The 15,317-nt window shown below is 44.0% G+C and overlaps 2 protein-coding genes across 5 annotated transcripts in view; one reads left to right on the top strand and one right to left on the bottom strand.

Moving 5' to 3' along the window:
- LOC140722997 (NACHT, LRR and PYD domains-containing protein 3-like) overlaps positions 1–15,317 on the bottom strand; it is a 299,766-nt gene that overhangs the window by 16,212 nt on the left and 268,237 nt on the right. For all 4 annotated transcript variants that reach the window (XM_073037620.1, XM_073037621.1, XM_073037618.1 and 1 more), the window contains exons 3-7: positions 14,578–14,674; positions 11,511–11,870; positions 10,757–10,923; positions 5,363–5,534; positions 5,191–5,256 (exon numbers count right to left, since the gene is read on the bottom strand). In XM_073037620.1, the coding sequence (XP_072893721.1) occupies positions 5,191–5,256; positions 5,363–5,534; positions 10,757–10,923; positions 11,511–11,870; positions 14,578–14,587 (775 nt within the window). In that variant the 5' untranslated portion in view covers positions 14,588–14,674. The remainder of the gene's footprint in view (positions 1–5,190; positions 5,257–5,362; positions 5,535–10,756; positions 10,924–11,510; positions 11,871–14,577; positions 14,675–15,317) is intronic.
- Positions 1–15,317, top strand: part of LOC140722996 (NACHT, LRR and PYD domains-containing protein 3-like) — a 725,328-nt gene that overhangs the window by 479,050 nt on the left and 230,961 nt on the right. The window lies entirely within an intron of this gene.

The following is a 15,317-nucleotide window of genomic DNA, read 5'->3' as shown; positions in this document are numbered from 1 at the left end:
ATAGGTCGTGGGAGTGTTTCCCCACTACCAGCCCTGGGTGTAACAATCTTAAGCAACCAAGCAGCTCTGTGTTATTGACAACAATAACTTGGCAAATTGGGTTATTATAGTCACATGTACCAAGGTACAATGAAAACTCTTATGCACACGATCCAAATAGGTCATTACATCACATTGGTGCAATAAGGTCCTACAAGGAAAAACGGAACAGAATAGTGCAGGGAAACAGTGTTTCAGTTGCTGAGAAAATACAGTGCAGGCAGACGATAAGGTACAAGGCCAAAGGATCATTGACAGGTCAGATTTTTTTTTAGTTTTTGAACTATTCTCCTAAACTGTAGAATTCAACACTATAAAAAATGATACAGTACTGCACAAAATTCTGAGGCAGATATATATAACTAGGGAGACCAAGACTTCTGCAAGTACTACGTAATGGATGTAGACTCCGTTAGTCACTTTTAAGCACCAGCGTAAAGCTTTTTTTAAAGAATTTGAACCTTGCCTGTAATTGAAATTATTTTGTCTTTTATTTTCTAGTTTGAACTTTATCCCATTGTAATGCAGTTTGAACGACATCGTCCCGATGAAAAGTGCTTTATAAATAACTTTTTAAAAAAAAAATTCTAACTCAAACTGGGAAATCCTGAGGTACGGGCAAATCCAAGCACACTCATTTCTCAATTGATAGGTAATTTCAGATTACTCTCGTGGCATATACTATTGTGGCTTTTGGAAGATTTACATGCACATTGCTGTGTGGAGCTAATTCTTTATTACTATCGTGTAGTGCTTTTTGGATGATACCAGTTGTTGATATTATTATCGGGACAATGTGTATCGTGTTCATGTTCCACAGTCTTTCAATTTCCTCTTTTAATTCAGCATATTTCTAAAGATTTTTATTAATTGATATCTGTAATTTATGTGTGTTTGGAATGGCAATATCTGTTTAAAAAGTTGTTTTTGCTAGTTTGTCCGGTAAAACTATAGCCGGACAGTTATTATGAATTTTCCTATCTGTAATAATTAATCGGTTACGGTGGATTTGTCGGACTCTAACTCTAAATGTGGAGCAGACTTGTATTTATAGTGAGGGATGGTGTTTTTTGTCAGTTGTCGTTTAAGCAAGATGTTGTTGAAAGTTGTCTACCACTTGATAGTGCAGTGCTCAGATTGAGTAAAAATACTGGAGGATCCTGTAATGTGTTCAATTGTTTCTGGTTTCTCTTGTAATTTTCAGCATTTATCATCTTCAACCTGTTGGCCTTTATTCCTCATTATTGATAACTAGATGTGTTAACCACCTGGTGCTGTATGCTCCCTTCTGTTTCTGGGAAGAGGTCTCCAACTCTGAGCCAGGCACTCAACGCTTCCTTGTCGACATCTAGTGCGCTCAGATCGTGGGGATGTCTTCCGGAGGGAGTCAGTCTCTTCCACTCTTCCAAGGTTAACGTTCTTCTATTATGATCGTTTCTTTATTTTTATGGGTTATGCTTTCATTTATGGGTTATACGTTCAGTGATGTGTACCCCTTATCAGAATTGCATATGCTTGTACGGAGTGCTGAATCCTGCTTGCGTTGATAAAAATATATTACTAGAGCTAAATGTGGATTTCAGAAAGGGTAAGATAAGGGAACACAACACACCAATCCTCACAGAGGGATCTGACGTGGAGAGCGTGGGCAATTTCAAATTCTTGGCTGTCAATATCTCCGAGTATCTGACCTGGACCCAATATATGGATGCAGCCACAAAGAAACTACAACAGTGGCTATATTTCATCAGGAGTTTCCAACATCACTGGAATATTTCTACAGGTGTAACTTGGAGAGCATTGTAACTGGCTGCATCACCGTCTGGTTCATGGGGACTACTGTACAGGATCGGAGTAAAGCGCACACTCAACGGTTCAAAAACTTCTCCTCTGCCATCTAGTTCCTGAATGGACAAACAACCCATTGATAGTGACTCACTAATCTCTTTTTTATTTCTATTTCTGCACACATTTACGGAATCACACAGACATGCATAGCTATAGTGTATATGCTTTCTTTGGAAATTAGTTCCATTATTTGAATTAATTGTTTTAGCTCCACTGATGCAAGAGCAAATAATTTCCAATCATCCCTGTATAGTTGTGTCAAGGTATAATTTGTTCATTTTTTTCTGATTTGATACCTGATTTTTGTCTGTTTCAGGAAATTCAAGATTGGGTTTAACGCCAGACAAAACCATAGTGGGCTTAGTGTGTCACTCTGGAAAATGTCTCCATTTATTTTGTTAACAGTGGTTGTTCCGTTGTTCTTGTTAATAGGGCGTTTATTGTACTTCATTAGATGTTGTAGAATTTTCACAAGTATTGGATGCATCTTATATAATATTGAAACCTCTTAACCATGTGAGAGACAGAATCAAATCGTTTTTGATAGACAATATAACACTGAGAGATTTCTACACTCCCCAGTGCTCGATAGATACATAATCTATTATCAGTTGCTCCTTAAATCTGTTCATACACTGAGTGTATTCTTTCTGCTCTTCTGTAAGTATATTGTGGTTATCTAAGTGAGTAGTTATTAGTTACGATCTGCACGATGTTACAATTTTATATATAAAATTGTCTTCTTATTATTAAGAGCCAATAATAACATAGAAGGTAATCATTCAGTAGTCTTATAAATGCAGAATTAAAGCTGTCCTTGAGGCTGGTGGTACATACCTTCAGCCTTTTATATCTTCTGTCCCTTGGGAATATGAAAGAGAGCCTGTTTGAGGTGGTTTGGGGTTCAGCAGCAAGGCTTTGGGCGGGGTTAGCGTCTTGCCAACTTGATGGAGTTTTTCCAGGAGGTGACAAAGGTGATGGATGAAGTTAGACATGGAGATCTTTTACTTGGATATTAGTCGGGTGTTTGACAAGGTCCCACATGGAATCCTTATACAGAAAATTAACATGCTTGAGTACTGTGTGAATTGTTCTGGCTGGAGGTGACCCACACTGGGAGAAATTTCTTTCACTGGTGGGTGATGAATCCGTGAAATTATTGTCATAGACAGCTGAAGACGACAAGTCATTGGGTATATTTAAAATGCAGGTCGATAGGTTCTTGATTTGGAAAAGCATCAGCTTTTACTGGGAGAAGGCTGAATAATGGAGTTGAGAGGATTTGCGGAGCAAATTCACTGAGCCAATCGGCGATTTTACTCCTGCATCATATGGTTTTAGGGTGCATCTGGAGTATTGTATTCACTTCTGATTTCCAGCTCTGGGAAGGATTGGAGAGGGTGCAGAACAGGTTCATCAGGGTGTTGCCTGGATTCGGTGACATGTACTACAAGGAGGGGTGTGATAAACTTGGTTTGTTTACTCTGCAGTTAGAATAGAGATCTGACTGAGGTGTACAAGTTTGATAGATAAGAGTTTGGATCAACAGCCTGCATTTTGTTTGTTTGGCAGGTGGTGACTAGTGGGGTGCCACAGGGCTCGGTATTGGGACCACAGCTATTTACGATTTACATCAACGATTTAGATGAAGGCATTGAGAATAACATCAGCAAGTTTGCTGATGATAGTAAGCTGGGTGGCAGTGTGACATGTGATGAGGATGTTAGGAGAATTCAGGGTGACTTGGATAGTCTGAGTGAGTCGGCAGATACTTGGCAGATGACGTTTAATGTGAATAAGTGTGAGGTTATCCACTTTGGGAGTAAGAGCAGGAAGGCAGATTATTATCTGAATGGTGTAAAGTAAGGTAAGGGAGAAATACAAAGAGATCTAGGAGTACTTGTTCATCAGTCACTGAAGGTGAATGAGCAAGTGCAGCAGGCAGTGAAGAAGGCTAATAGAATGTTGGCTTTTATTACAAAGGGAATTGAGTACAAGAGCAAGGAAATCCTTTTGCATTTGTACAGGGCCCTGGTGAGACCACACCTGGAGTATTGTGTACAGTTTTGATCTCCAGGGTTAAGGAAGGACATCCTGGCTATAGAGGAAGTGTAGCATAGATTCACGAGGTTAATTCCGGGGATGTCCGGACTGTCTTACGCAGAGAGGTTAGAGAGGCTGGGCTTGTACACGCTGGAATTAAGGAGATTGAGAGGGGATCTGATTGCATCATATAAGATTATTAAGGGATTGGACAAGATAGAGGCAGGAAATATGTTCCAGATGCTGGGAGAGTCCAGTACCAGAGGGCATGGTTTGAGAATAAGAGGTAGGTCATTTAGGACAGAGTTAAGGAAAAACATCTTCTCCCAGAGAGTTGTGGGAGTCTGGAATGCATTGCCTCGGAAGGCAGTGGAGGCCAATTCTCTGGATGCTCTCAAGAAGATAGTTATCTTATGGATACGGGAATCAAGGGATATGGGGACAAGGCAGGAACCGGGTATTGATAGTAGATGATCAGCCATGATCTCAGAATGGCGGTGCAGGCTCGACGGGCCGAATGGTCTACTTCTGCACCTATTGTCTATTGTTATTTTTTTTTACATAAGACTGATGTCTAATACCAGAGGGCATTTGGTTAAGGTGAGGTGGCGTAAATTTACAGCAATTGTGGTAAGTTTTTTCACAGAGTTGTGGGTGCATTGAAGTTACTGTCTGGGTCATGTCAGTGGCAAATATGTTATAGATGCTGCTAGATATACATGAATGTGCAGGAAGTGCAAGGATATGGTCAATAATATAAGAAAGAATTCCAAAGTATCCAAAATATTTTTTTTCTTTCCCAGATGACCGCTGGAAAATGATGTTGTAGTTGCAGTAACGGGCGAAAAGGAAATGCCAGACAAACTCTGTGGAAGTCACTAGCAGAATTACAAAAGGTAAAGATCATCAGCTAACAGAATTGCGTGTTGTGCTATTACAAAGGAAAAGGGGCTTGGAATATGAAACGTCTGAAGATAAAAATGTCACCAGGACTGGGTCATACAGTGTATCAGGAGCCTGACTCGGGTGTGTGGGAATTCCCAGAGTGTGAGGACCTGGAGTGAAGACTTCAGCAGTACCAACAGCTGGATTAAGACAAAAATACAATGTAGCATATTCAGGCTGCAAAGAGAGATTCTCTGAATTGTAACCTGAATCCTGAGATCGGCGAATGATTAATGGCGAATTTTGATTCTGAGGTTTTGCCAAGTCACAGACAAACATTTGATTATGATTTGAACTGCACATTTCATCACTCACCTATCAGTTGAGTGGGTAACTCAGATAACCCTTGGCCGATGTTCATGTATTCCTGTGGATCAGGACCTGTTTAAACATAAAACAAAATCCATGGAAACACAGCTAAAATAATTAATATAACTTAAATGTTTATTTCAATGTGCCTGTGTGTTCAGTGCGTGTTTTAACATACCGAGTTCCTGTATTTCCCTCAGTATTCTGTCCAACTTCGGTAACTCAGTCCTCCACATCAGAAAGGATTTCCACATTGCCCTCCGGGTCTGGGAGCCTTTGCCCATCACCAAACTGAGGAAGAGTCTGGAACTCTCTGTCCGGTTTCCCTTCTCTGTCAGTTCAGTGACTTTCTATAAAAGGAAAACAATGAATTTATTGTGGAGCAGACAGACAGACATGGAGAATGTGCAGGAAAATATCTGTTCATGGTCCCGATAGCTTCAGAACAGATGCAGTCACTGGGCTGTTGCCTCATCCTCCCTGGGTTCAGTCATTAACAGAGAAACAGTAACTGAAGGAAATTCTAAATCAATAGTGTGTAAGAATAAGGATTTACTGTCACCCTAGAGTATATTCAACTTAATTAACTTATTTGTCCATCAATGTGCAACATTACATCAAAAAGATGTGACAACAAGAATGGAAGAGAGGGGAGAGTGAGAGAGCAAAAATGGATGGCAGGCAGCACTGAATCATCGTTGAAAGAAGATCATATTTGAGTGCTTATACCCAAGGATAAATAGTTAATCGAAAGGATAGGCAGGTAGGTGAAAGGGTTAGGTTGACTCCGTTCTCATAGAAAGATAGATGTCCTTATAAAGAGGTGGTAGCGGAATGGACGATGTAGATGTTAAGAAACTGCATAGGAAAAATGACCCTGATGGAACAGTAACCAGGATGTGGGCTACAAATTCCAGAGGGAGAGAGAAGAGGCATGTAAAGAGCTCAGTGTTAAAATAATCATGGGGAATTTCAATACGCAGGTAGCTTTGGAAAATCAGGTCGGTGCTGAATCCCAAGTGAGGGAATTTATAGAATGCCTATGAGGTGGCTTTTGAGAAAAGCCTATGGTTGAGCCCACTCTAGGAAAGGCGGATCTGGATTCGGTGTTGTGTATTGCACCAGATTTGATTGGGGAGCTTCAGCTAAATAAACCCTTAAGAGGCAATGATCATAAAATAGCAGAACCCACACTGCAGTTTGAGAGGGAGAAGGTTTAAGTTAGATGTATCCGTATTACAGTGGAATAAATGAATTACACGGGAAAGGAGCTGGGAAAATAAATTTGAAGAGGACACTAGCAGAGGTGTAACACTTACCCACAAAGGCTGGTATATGTCTAGTGGAAAAGGAGATCCAGCCACACACCAACCCACCTCCCGTACACGCAGGTGCTGTGAGACTCGCGTTTATGCCTCGCGCCCGCCAACAGTATCAAACCCACAACAAATACCGGTATGAAATACACTTTAAAGAGTTTACTAAAATTAAAAGTGTATTAGGCAATACAATATATATATATACAAGAAAAAAACAAAAGGCGCCAACTTATCAAAGTTCAGTCAGTTTAGTCACTCGTTGGAGCTCAACCAGCGAACCATTCGACCCCTCGGTGGTCGTCCTTCCGAAACTTCCCCTTCGGACTCCCCGGTGGTCGTCCGAGCGCACGTCCTCCTTCCTCGGCGTCTCCCTCCCGACTCCCCTCACACCCCAAGCCCGCGCAACCCCTCCCCCAAGTTCCCAGCCTCACAAAACACAATAACATTCCCCATTGATTAACAAATAAATACAATTACCATATCAGCCATTCTAAAGCGAAACAACGGCAAGAGAAACTTTTAACAGACAAAGAAACATTCCTACTCGTAACAAACCAAAGAAGCCCTTTTTAGTAACATACACAGGACATTGTACATTCTCTCCCCACCAGCAAATGTCATGTCCTCATGGCATTACTAGAGTTCCCCAAAGCTTCTTGCAACACCCAAAACCCAACCCAGGTGCAGAAAGCAGTGACATAACTACCCAGAGCAGTAGAAATCACACTCGGTTCTCCTGGTACCACATATGTCAACCGCTCCGGGGGGCGCCTAATCCTCTGAGATCTCCGTACCCCTTCTGCCCCACTGGGCTCCCTCTTCACCTGCGAACCCACTGTCTCGGACACCCCAGGTCTTCCTGACAGACCCTCACCCCCTTCCGCACGGGGGTCTTCCCTCACCTGAGATCTCTCCGGCTCACTCTCGGGCTCCACCCTCTGTCCCATTGCTCGTGCCTGCCACCTCTCTGGGGTTTTCCTCTAGCTCTAGCTCCTCCTCCGATGTCTCCTCCGCCTCATCCTCGGAGAAGGGGTGGAGCCCCCACAGCCCCTCCTCCCCTGGTACACTGACCGTCGCCGGCAGTTCCAACGTCCTGACGTCAGCACTCGTACTAACCAACACCCAGCTAGACTCCATCTCTTTACCACACCGTCTAGCTACCAATTCTACCTGCCCCATACCCTTCACCAAACGTAACCCCCGCACTACCGCGTCTCCCGAAACTCGAAAATCCACTCCGCTCACTACGCATGGGTACTGTACCGCTACACCTTCAAATTCGCACCTGCGAACAATCTTATCCCTGTCCATCTGCGCTCTGCTGCCTGCGCGATTCCACAGCCCCTGACAATCCAAACCCGGGCGAGCACCCCACAAATGTAACACTTACCCACAAAGGCTAGGGGAAAATGTCTAGGGGAAAAGGAGATCCAGCCACACACCAACCCACCTCCCGTACACGCAGGTGCTGTGAGAATCGCGTTTATGCCTCGCGCCCGCCAACAGTATCAAACCCACAACAAATACCGGTATGAAATACACTTTAAAGAGTTTACTAAAATTAAAAGAGTATTAGGCAATACAATATATATACAAGAAAAAAACAAAAGGCGCCAACTTATCAAAGTTCAGTCAGTTTAGTGCACTCGTTGGAGCTCAACCAGCGAACGATTCGACCCCTCGTCGTTTGCCCCCCGACTTCCACGTCTTCCACCTTGGACTCCCCGGTGGTCTTCCAGGCGCACGTCCTCCTTCCTCGGCGTCTCCCTCCCGACTCCCTTCACCCCCAAACCCGCGCAACCCCTCCCCCAAGTTCCCATCCTCACAAAACACAATAACATTCCCCATTGATTAACAAATGAATACAATTACCATATCAGCCATTCTAAAGCGAAACAACGGCGAGAGAAACATTTAACAAAGAAACATTCCTACTCGTAACAAACCAAAGAAGCCCTTTTTAGTAACATACACAGGACATTGTACAGAGGCAACAGCAAAGCAGGAATAGATGAGGATTCTGGGATTGATTTGGAAGGCGCAGATAGAGGTAGATAATCCCAAAGATGAAAAATTATAAGTAGAGGGAGGATGATCAACCGTGGCTGACGAGGAAGTCAATGCCAGCACAAAAAGCAAAGGAGAGGACACAGAATATAGAAAAAGATATAGAGGAAAGCTTTTACTAAACAGCCGAAAGCAACTAAAAAGCCGTAAGTAGAGAAAATATGAAATATGAAGTTGGTTAGCTACTAATGTAAAATAGCTCACCAAAAGGTTTGTCTGATATATATGCTCTTTTCGGACAACCCATTGATTTTTGGGGTCATAAGACATCAGTGGTAGTTCATGTCTAACCAATTTTAAGGTTTTTCCAGGGAGTTACGGGAAAGTTGATGAATCGAAGGAAATGGGTGTTGTCGAAGGAATGCACGGCATTTGACAAGGTACAGCACAGGAGGGTGGGCAAGAAAGTTCAGTTGCTCAGCATGCAAGTTAAAGTGGTAAATTGGATTTGACATTGGATTTTTGGAAGAAGACAGAGAGTGGTTATAGACTGTTGAATCTCTGACTGGGAGTTTGTAACTCGTGCTGTGCCACAGGGATCGGTGCTGTGTCCATTGTTGTTTGTCATCTATATCAACGACCTGAATGAAAATGTGGTCAATTGCATCAGCAAATTTGCAGATGACACCAAGAGTGGGGACGTGTAGTGGAGAGTGAGAAAGACGACCAAAGCTTGCAGTGGTGTCTAAACCAGCTGAGAAATGGGCTGAAAAATGACCGATGCAATTAAATGCAGACAAGTGCGATGTATTGCACTTTGGAAGGACTAAGCAGGGTCAATCTTATACAGTGACCGGTAGGGCACTGAGGATTGTGGTAGAACAAAGTGAACTTTGAATATAGGTCCATAATTCATTAAAAGTGGCAGCAAAGGTAGATACACACACAAAATGCTGCTGGAACGCAGCAGGCCAGGCAGCATCTATAAGGAGAAGCGCTGTCGACGTTTTGGGCCGAGACCCTTCGTCAGGACTAACTGAAAGGAAAGATAGTAAGAGATTTGAAAGTAGGAGGGGGAGTGAAAATGTGAAATGATAGGAGAAGACCGGAGGGCGTGGGGTGAAGCTGAGAGCAGGAAAGGTGATTGGCAAAAGGGATACAGAGCTGAAGAAGGGAAAGGATCATGGGACGGGAGGCCTAGGGAGAAAGAAAGTGGGAAGGAAGCACCAGATCGAGATGTAGAACATGCAGTGTGATGGGCAGAAAGAGAGAAAGAAAAGAAGGGGGGGGGACTAAATCTATCAGAGATGGGGTAAGAAGGGGAGGAGGGGCATTAACGGAAGTTAGAGAAGTCAATGTTCACGCCATCAGGTTGGACTCATATATAAGGTGTTGTTCCTCCAACCTGAGTTTGGATTCATTTTGGCAGTAGAAGAGGACATGTATAGACATATGAGAATGGGAATGGGACATGAAATGTGTAGCCACTGGGAGATCCTGCTTTCTCTGGCGGACCGAGCGTAGGTGTTCAGTGAAACGGTCTCCCAGTCTGCGTCGGGTCTCACCAATATATAAAAGGCCACACCGGGAGCACCGAACGCAGTATACCACACCAGCCGACTCACAGGTGAAGTGTCGCCTCACCTGGAAGGACTGTCTGGGGCCTGAATGATGGTGAGGGAGGAAGTGTAAGGGCAGGTGTAGTACTTGTTCCGTTTACAAGGATAAGTGCTAGGAGGGAGATCGGTGGGAAGGGATGGGGGGGGGGACGAGTGGACAAAGAAGTCGTGCAGGGAGCGATCCCTGCGAAAAGCAGAAAGGGGGGGAGGGAAAGATGTGCTTGTTAGTTGGATCCCGTTGGAGGTGGCAGAAGTTACTTTCCTTCCCCCCTGTAAGCGAGCCCCTGGCCCGCCCAGGAGGCTAGATCTAAGAACCCAAAACTCTAGCCTCGAGCTATCCAAACCTCCAAGCACTCCGTCCCTAGACAACCCCAGACTCTAGCCTGAGCTACCCAAGCCTCCAAGCACTCCAAGAACTCACGTACCCAAGAACTCCAGGAACCCAAGTATCCAAGATTCCCAAGAACCCAGGACTGTAGCCTCATTCTACCCAAGCCTCCAGGATCTCCACGAACTCCAAGATCTCCACGAACGTCACGAACTGCGGCCTGTCCCGTCCCACCCTGTTCCTAGTACTTTGTGTCAACATTTGGGTCCTGTCTCAACGCTCCCCCTTATGACACTTACCTCATTTTCTTCTCTACTGAAATGTCCCTCCTTTGTCAACATCCAACCGAGTCTTTCAACCTTTTCTTCAATCGCTTGTTTGAGCCTGGCCCTGTAGAACTTCGTCAGTTGGTACAGTCGATACTCGCCCCCCTCTGCCAGGAGGTCAGAGACTGTAAACTCTGGCTCTGTGAATATAAAAAGAGAATGTCGTCACAAACTCAAATATCGCTTGTCTCCACCGCTCTCACCCAACTCAATAAACCAGTCATGTCTTGAATCTCAGTGTTCACCTGCTTTCAGCTGGAAACAGTATTTTGCCCAAATCTCCAAAATTGGCCTTAAAACCGACACATCAATGCGCTGGACATTACGTTACCAGAAGGACCACATTCACTAGAAACCTGCCTCACCCACCGTCCCATCCACTTACAGATTTCAGGTTAAGATGGGTAATAAATGTTGGGACTGTCAATGACAGTTGCTTCCCAGAGATATTCTCTCCATCCTGGCGAATACATTTCCCATAACTCATATCCTGGAAATACTCTCTTATTCGTTTAGCTGCATTTCCTCCGATACACATCCTGGAAATCATCAGAGCAGGTAATACAGGTAATACCCGTAGTTCCTGTAGTGGGGTAACGGGTGCCCACTACACCACATGCAATACACTCACATATTTCCCCTCTCTGACCAACCACCCAACAAAGAAAGACATTTACCCGCCTTCCTACCTCATTCTGTGAACAAATCACCCTCATATTTCACTCACCCGCTCCGTGTTGGGGACTTGATAATTCCGTGTTCAATGAGGTTCCGAGCTGACAGACAGTCGCCTCACTTGTGCTGGTTCCAGGGTCCTGATCGGTGTCTCTGACGTCACTGTCTCTGGGCTGACAGGCAGCCGCCTCCCTTGTGCTGGTTCCAGGGTTCTGATCGGTGTCTCTGACGTCACTGCCTCTGGGCTGAATTTGCTTCACTTCCGCTGCGGCCGGACCACATTCCATTGGGACATTGCTCTCAATCCGACCCTGCTTTGGTACCTTGCTTCCCGTGTCCCGGTCATCTTCCCTCAATGATCCGCCTGGTAAAAGCCTTTTGAGTATTTTCTGTACCCGATTTAATTTCCCACCTTAAGTAAATTATGAATAGCAGGTTTATAGTGATTTAGACTCAAACAAGGATTCACAATGTGTGTCTGCAATGGAGCCGAGACTCCGGATGACCAGATTTGGAGTGGGACTGTGCTGGTGAATGTGAACCACACTTCCTGCCAGGTGACCATCCTGATAAGCCAGTGTCTGGACACATCCAGTCCCAGAAAAAGAACTGGATATACTGATCACCGACTACGCATTAGTTGAACAGACTGATAACCAGCCGTTATTAATGGAACGGCATCAGGTGATATCGGGAATTATAACTGGGATTATCTTCCACAGACATAAATCTCCATGGATCAGAAACTGTCCAGTCACCTGTGTCACTCACAGACAAGCCATTGGATTACTGATGGTCCGATCCTCCAGATCACATGCTCTCCGTTTGCTTTGTCACACACTGTCTTGTCCCCTGGGTCACAGACTGACCATTGCCTTGATACCAACAATGTCCAGTCCCCAGGGTTACAGACTGATCATAACCTTGAAGCCCATGATGCCTAGTCCCCTGGCTCCCATCCCATCTCCTGGACGATGATTGTCAGGTAACAACTGTACAAGTCATTGGCAAAGGGAGAGTCTTGCGTGCATTTCTGGCAGCTAAGCTTAGTCTCGCCTTTGCAGTTGCTAATCTATAGGATGGATGTGATTCAGACGGAAAGAGTGTCGGGGAGATTGACCAGTACGTTACTGGATGGGGCTGTTTGGTTTTTGTGTTAAATGGTTTGGCTGGAACAGTTTGCCCTGGATCATGGGAGCTTGAATGGTAACCTTACACATTTAATGAACAAATATAAAAATGCATGATTTGAAATGAATGGCAGTGATGTAAATAAATGATACTCGGAATATTGTTAAAAGATTATGACATTTTTGATGTGATGATTGACGCCAAATATGTTTTTGTATAAGTAAGAGGGGTAGGCATAATAAGCTGTAGCTTCAGCTGACACCCTTTCGGTCTGTTTTAAAGAATATCTACATTTTCTTGTTTTTTTATTATTTAATTTTGATTTAACAATCATCTTTGAAAATGATGTTTTTCTTATGTTTTTACTGACCGAAATAAAATGTCATTCATTCATTCATTCAAAAGGGGCATTTTTTCATGTAGTGGTTGATGGGTATAAATTACATGAAGCAACAGGAGGCTGTAACACAAATAAAATTACAAAGTTGAGAAGATGTGGGCAGGAAAAAGGATCGAAGAAGTCTGCAAGGGAAATTTGGGAAAAGCTGCTGGGAAATCGGGCAAGCTCAGAGACAATTAGAACAGTATGAATTAGTTGGGCCGAAGGACCCGTTTCCAGGCTGTAACCTCTCTTTCATTCCACCTGGAATCACAGAGTTGAGCACAATCACAATGCCTACAGGAGACAGAGACAGTTGGTCACTGGTTATACCGGGTCTCCCATCAGAGATACTGGGAATTTAAATTCAGGTAGCAGGTCATCTGAAGAGGGAAATATTGAGAACTCACGTTCACCTTTTTGGCCACAGACCGGACATGGATTGGGGGATGAAAAAAAAAGAATCAGGTTTATTATCACCGGCATGTGACGTGAAATTTGTTAACTTAGCAGCAGTTCAATGCAACACATAATCTAGCAGAGAAAAATAATAATAAATAATAATAATAATAATAATAATAATAATAATAATAATAGAAAACAAACAAGTAAACCAATTGCGTATATTGAATAGATTTTTAAAAGCGTGCAAAAACAGACAGACTGTACATTAAAAATGTGAGGTAGTGTCCAAAGATTGGATGTCCATTTAGGGATCAGATGACAGAGGGGACGAATTTGTTCCTGAATCGCTGAGTATGTACCTTCAGGCTTCTGTACCTACTTTCTGATGGTAACAGTGAGAAGAGGGCATGCCCTGGGTGCTGGGGGTCCTTAATAATGGACGCTAACTTTCTGAGACAGCACTCCCTGAAGATGTCCTGGGTACTTTGTCGGCTACTGCCCAAGATGGAGCTGACCAGATTTACAACCTTCTGCAGCTTCTCTCGATCCTGTGCAGTTACCCCTCTATACCAAACAGTGATGCACCGAAGCAGACCACAAGATAATCCAAAATGAAGTGTCTCCTGATCCTCAGCCATTTCGAAGGCTGGCAATGTTCTCGGCTCAGCTACAGAAAACAGAGTTCGGAAAATTCTCCTCATCAACTTTGCGCATCGAGGGGGGAGATGATAGCTGCCCTGCCAAAACGTGAAATGTTGTATTATCACACAATTCCTGAAATCCCGGAAATGCTCCAATCACCTGTGTCTGAATTTTATAAATGAAAGTTGGAGATGTCTTTCAGCTCTAAACAGGCCCTGATGTGCAACAAACCCTGAACCTGGACTTTTACATAACAAACAACACCGCTGTCTCATTTCTGTTTGTGTATCACTCTCAACCTACTGATTCAAGGTCTCCGGCTCCTTTCACCCAGGTGAAGCTTTGCCTGGTGAGCGGAGTCATTCGACCATTACTGGTGTCAGGTCCCTGCGCTGGAACTGTTGGATTGATCGACTACACAAAATCGCTTTACCAGTGGGATCAATGACACTGCTTGATGAAACTTTTCTCTGCCCTGTTAGCGCCTGTGTAAGTTTCTTCATCTGAACTATTGTGCACCAACAGGGCATAAGTTTAATTATAAAGATCCCAGTGAACATACCTGTTGCCATTCTGATTCTGACTGACGATTGTTGATTGTCGGCGTCTTGTTTACACTTTGGTCGCGTTGCAGGACAGCCCCACCTGCTGGTGATGCCCTGAATTACACAAAACAGGCAGACAGTGAGTCAGAGAGAGTAGGATTACTTTGCAAATGTGATAGTATCGCCATCCTCTGTATCAGAGCAGCAGTGTGCTTAGGGACCAAACATCAAATCCCACACCATGTCTGTATGTCGGTGATATCTGGCGCATCCTACTGATAGAGTCACAGAGCAACAGAGCGCAGATGCAGACCCTTCAGCCCATCGAGACAATGCTGACCACAGTGTACACTTAGATGGTGCTAATTTCCTGTGTTGGACCCATTTCCCTCCTGGCCTCTTTATTCCATATTCACATCCCAACTGCTTCTGGAATTATACAATCGTGCCTGCCTCACCCACTTCCTCTGGCTGCTCCCCTCCACATCATCACCAAACTCTGCATGAAACCGTTGCTGCTCGTGTTGGTTTTGCAATCTATATACCACTCCTCTGCCCATTTAGATCCCCTATAAGCTACAACAGTCTTCACCGTGAGTACCATCTACTAATTTTGCGTCATCCACGAACTGACCAGTCAAGCCTTGTGCACCTGCATTCACTTCATTGCTATCAACTAACAAATATCAAATGTTACTTGTAGCTTTGCGATACAGCACTACTTACGCGCCTCCATTCTGAGGAGAAACCTTCAACC

The sequence above is a fragment of the Hemitrygon akajei genome, unplaced genomic scaffold, assembly GCF_048418815.1.
Source record: "Hemitrygon akajei unplaced genomic scaffold, sHemAka1.3 Scf000096, whole genome shotgun sequence".
NCBI lineage: Eukaryota > Metazoa > Chordata > Chondrichthyes > Myliobatiformes > Dasyatidae > Hemitrygon > Hemitrygon akajei.
The sequence above is the reverse complement of the archived record's forward strand: the minus strand, read 5'-3'. Positions and strand labels throughout refer to the sequence as shown.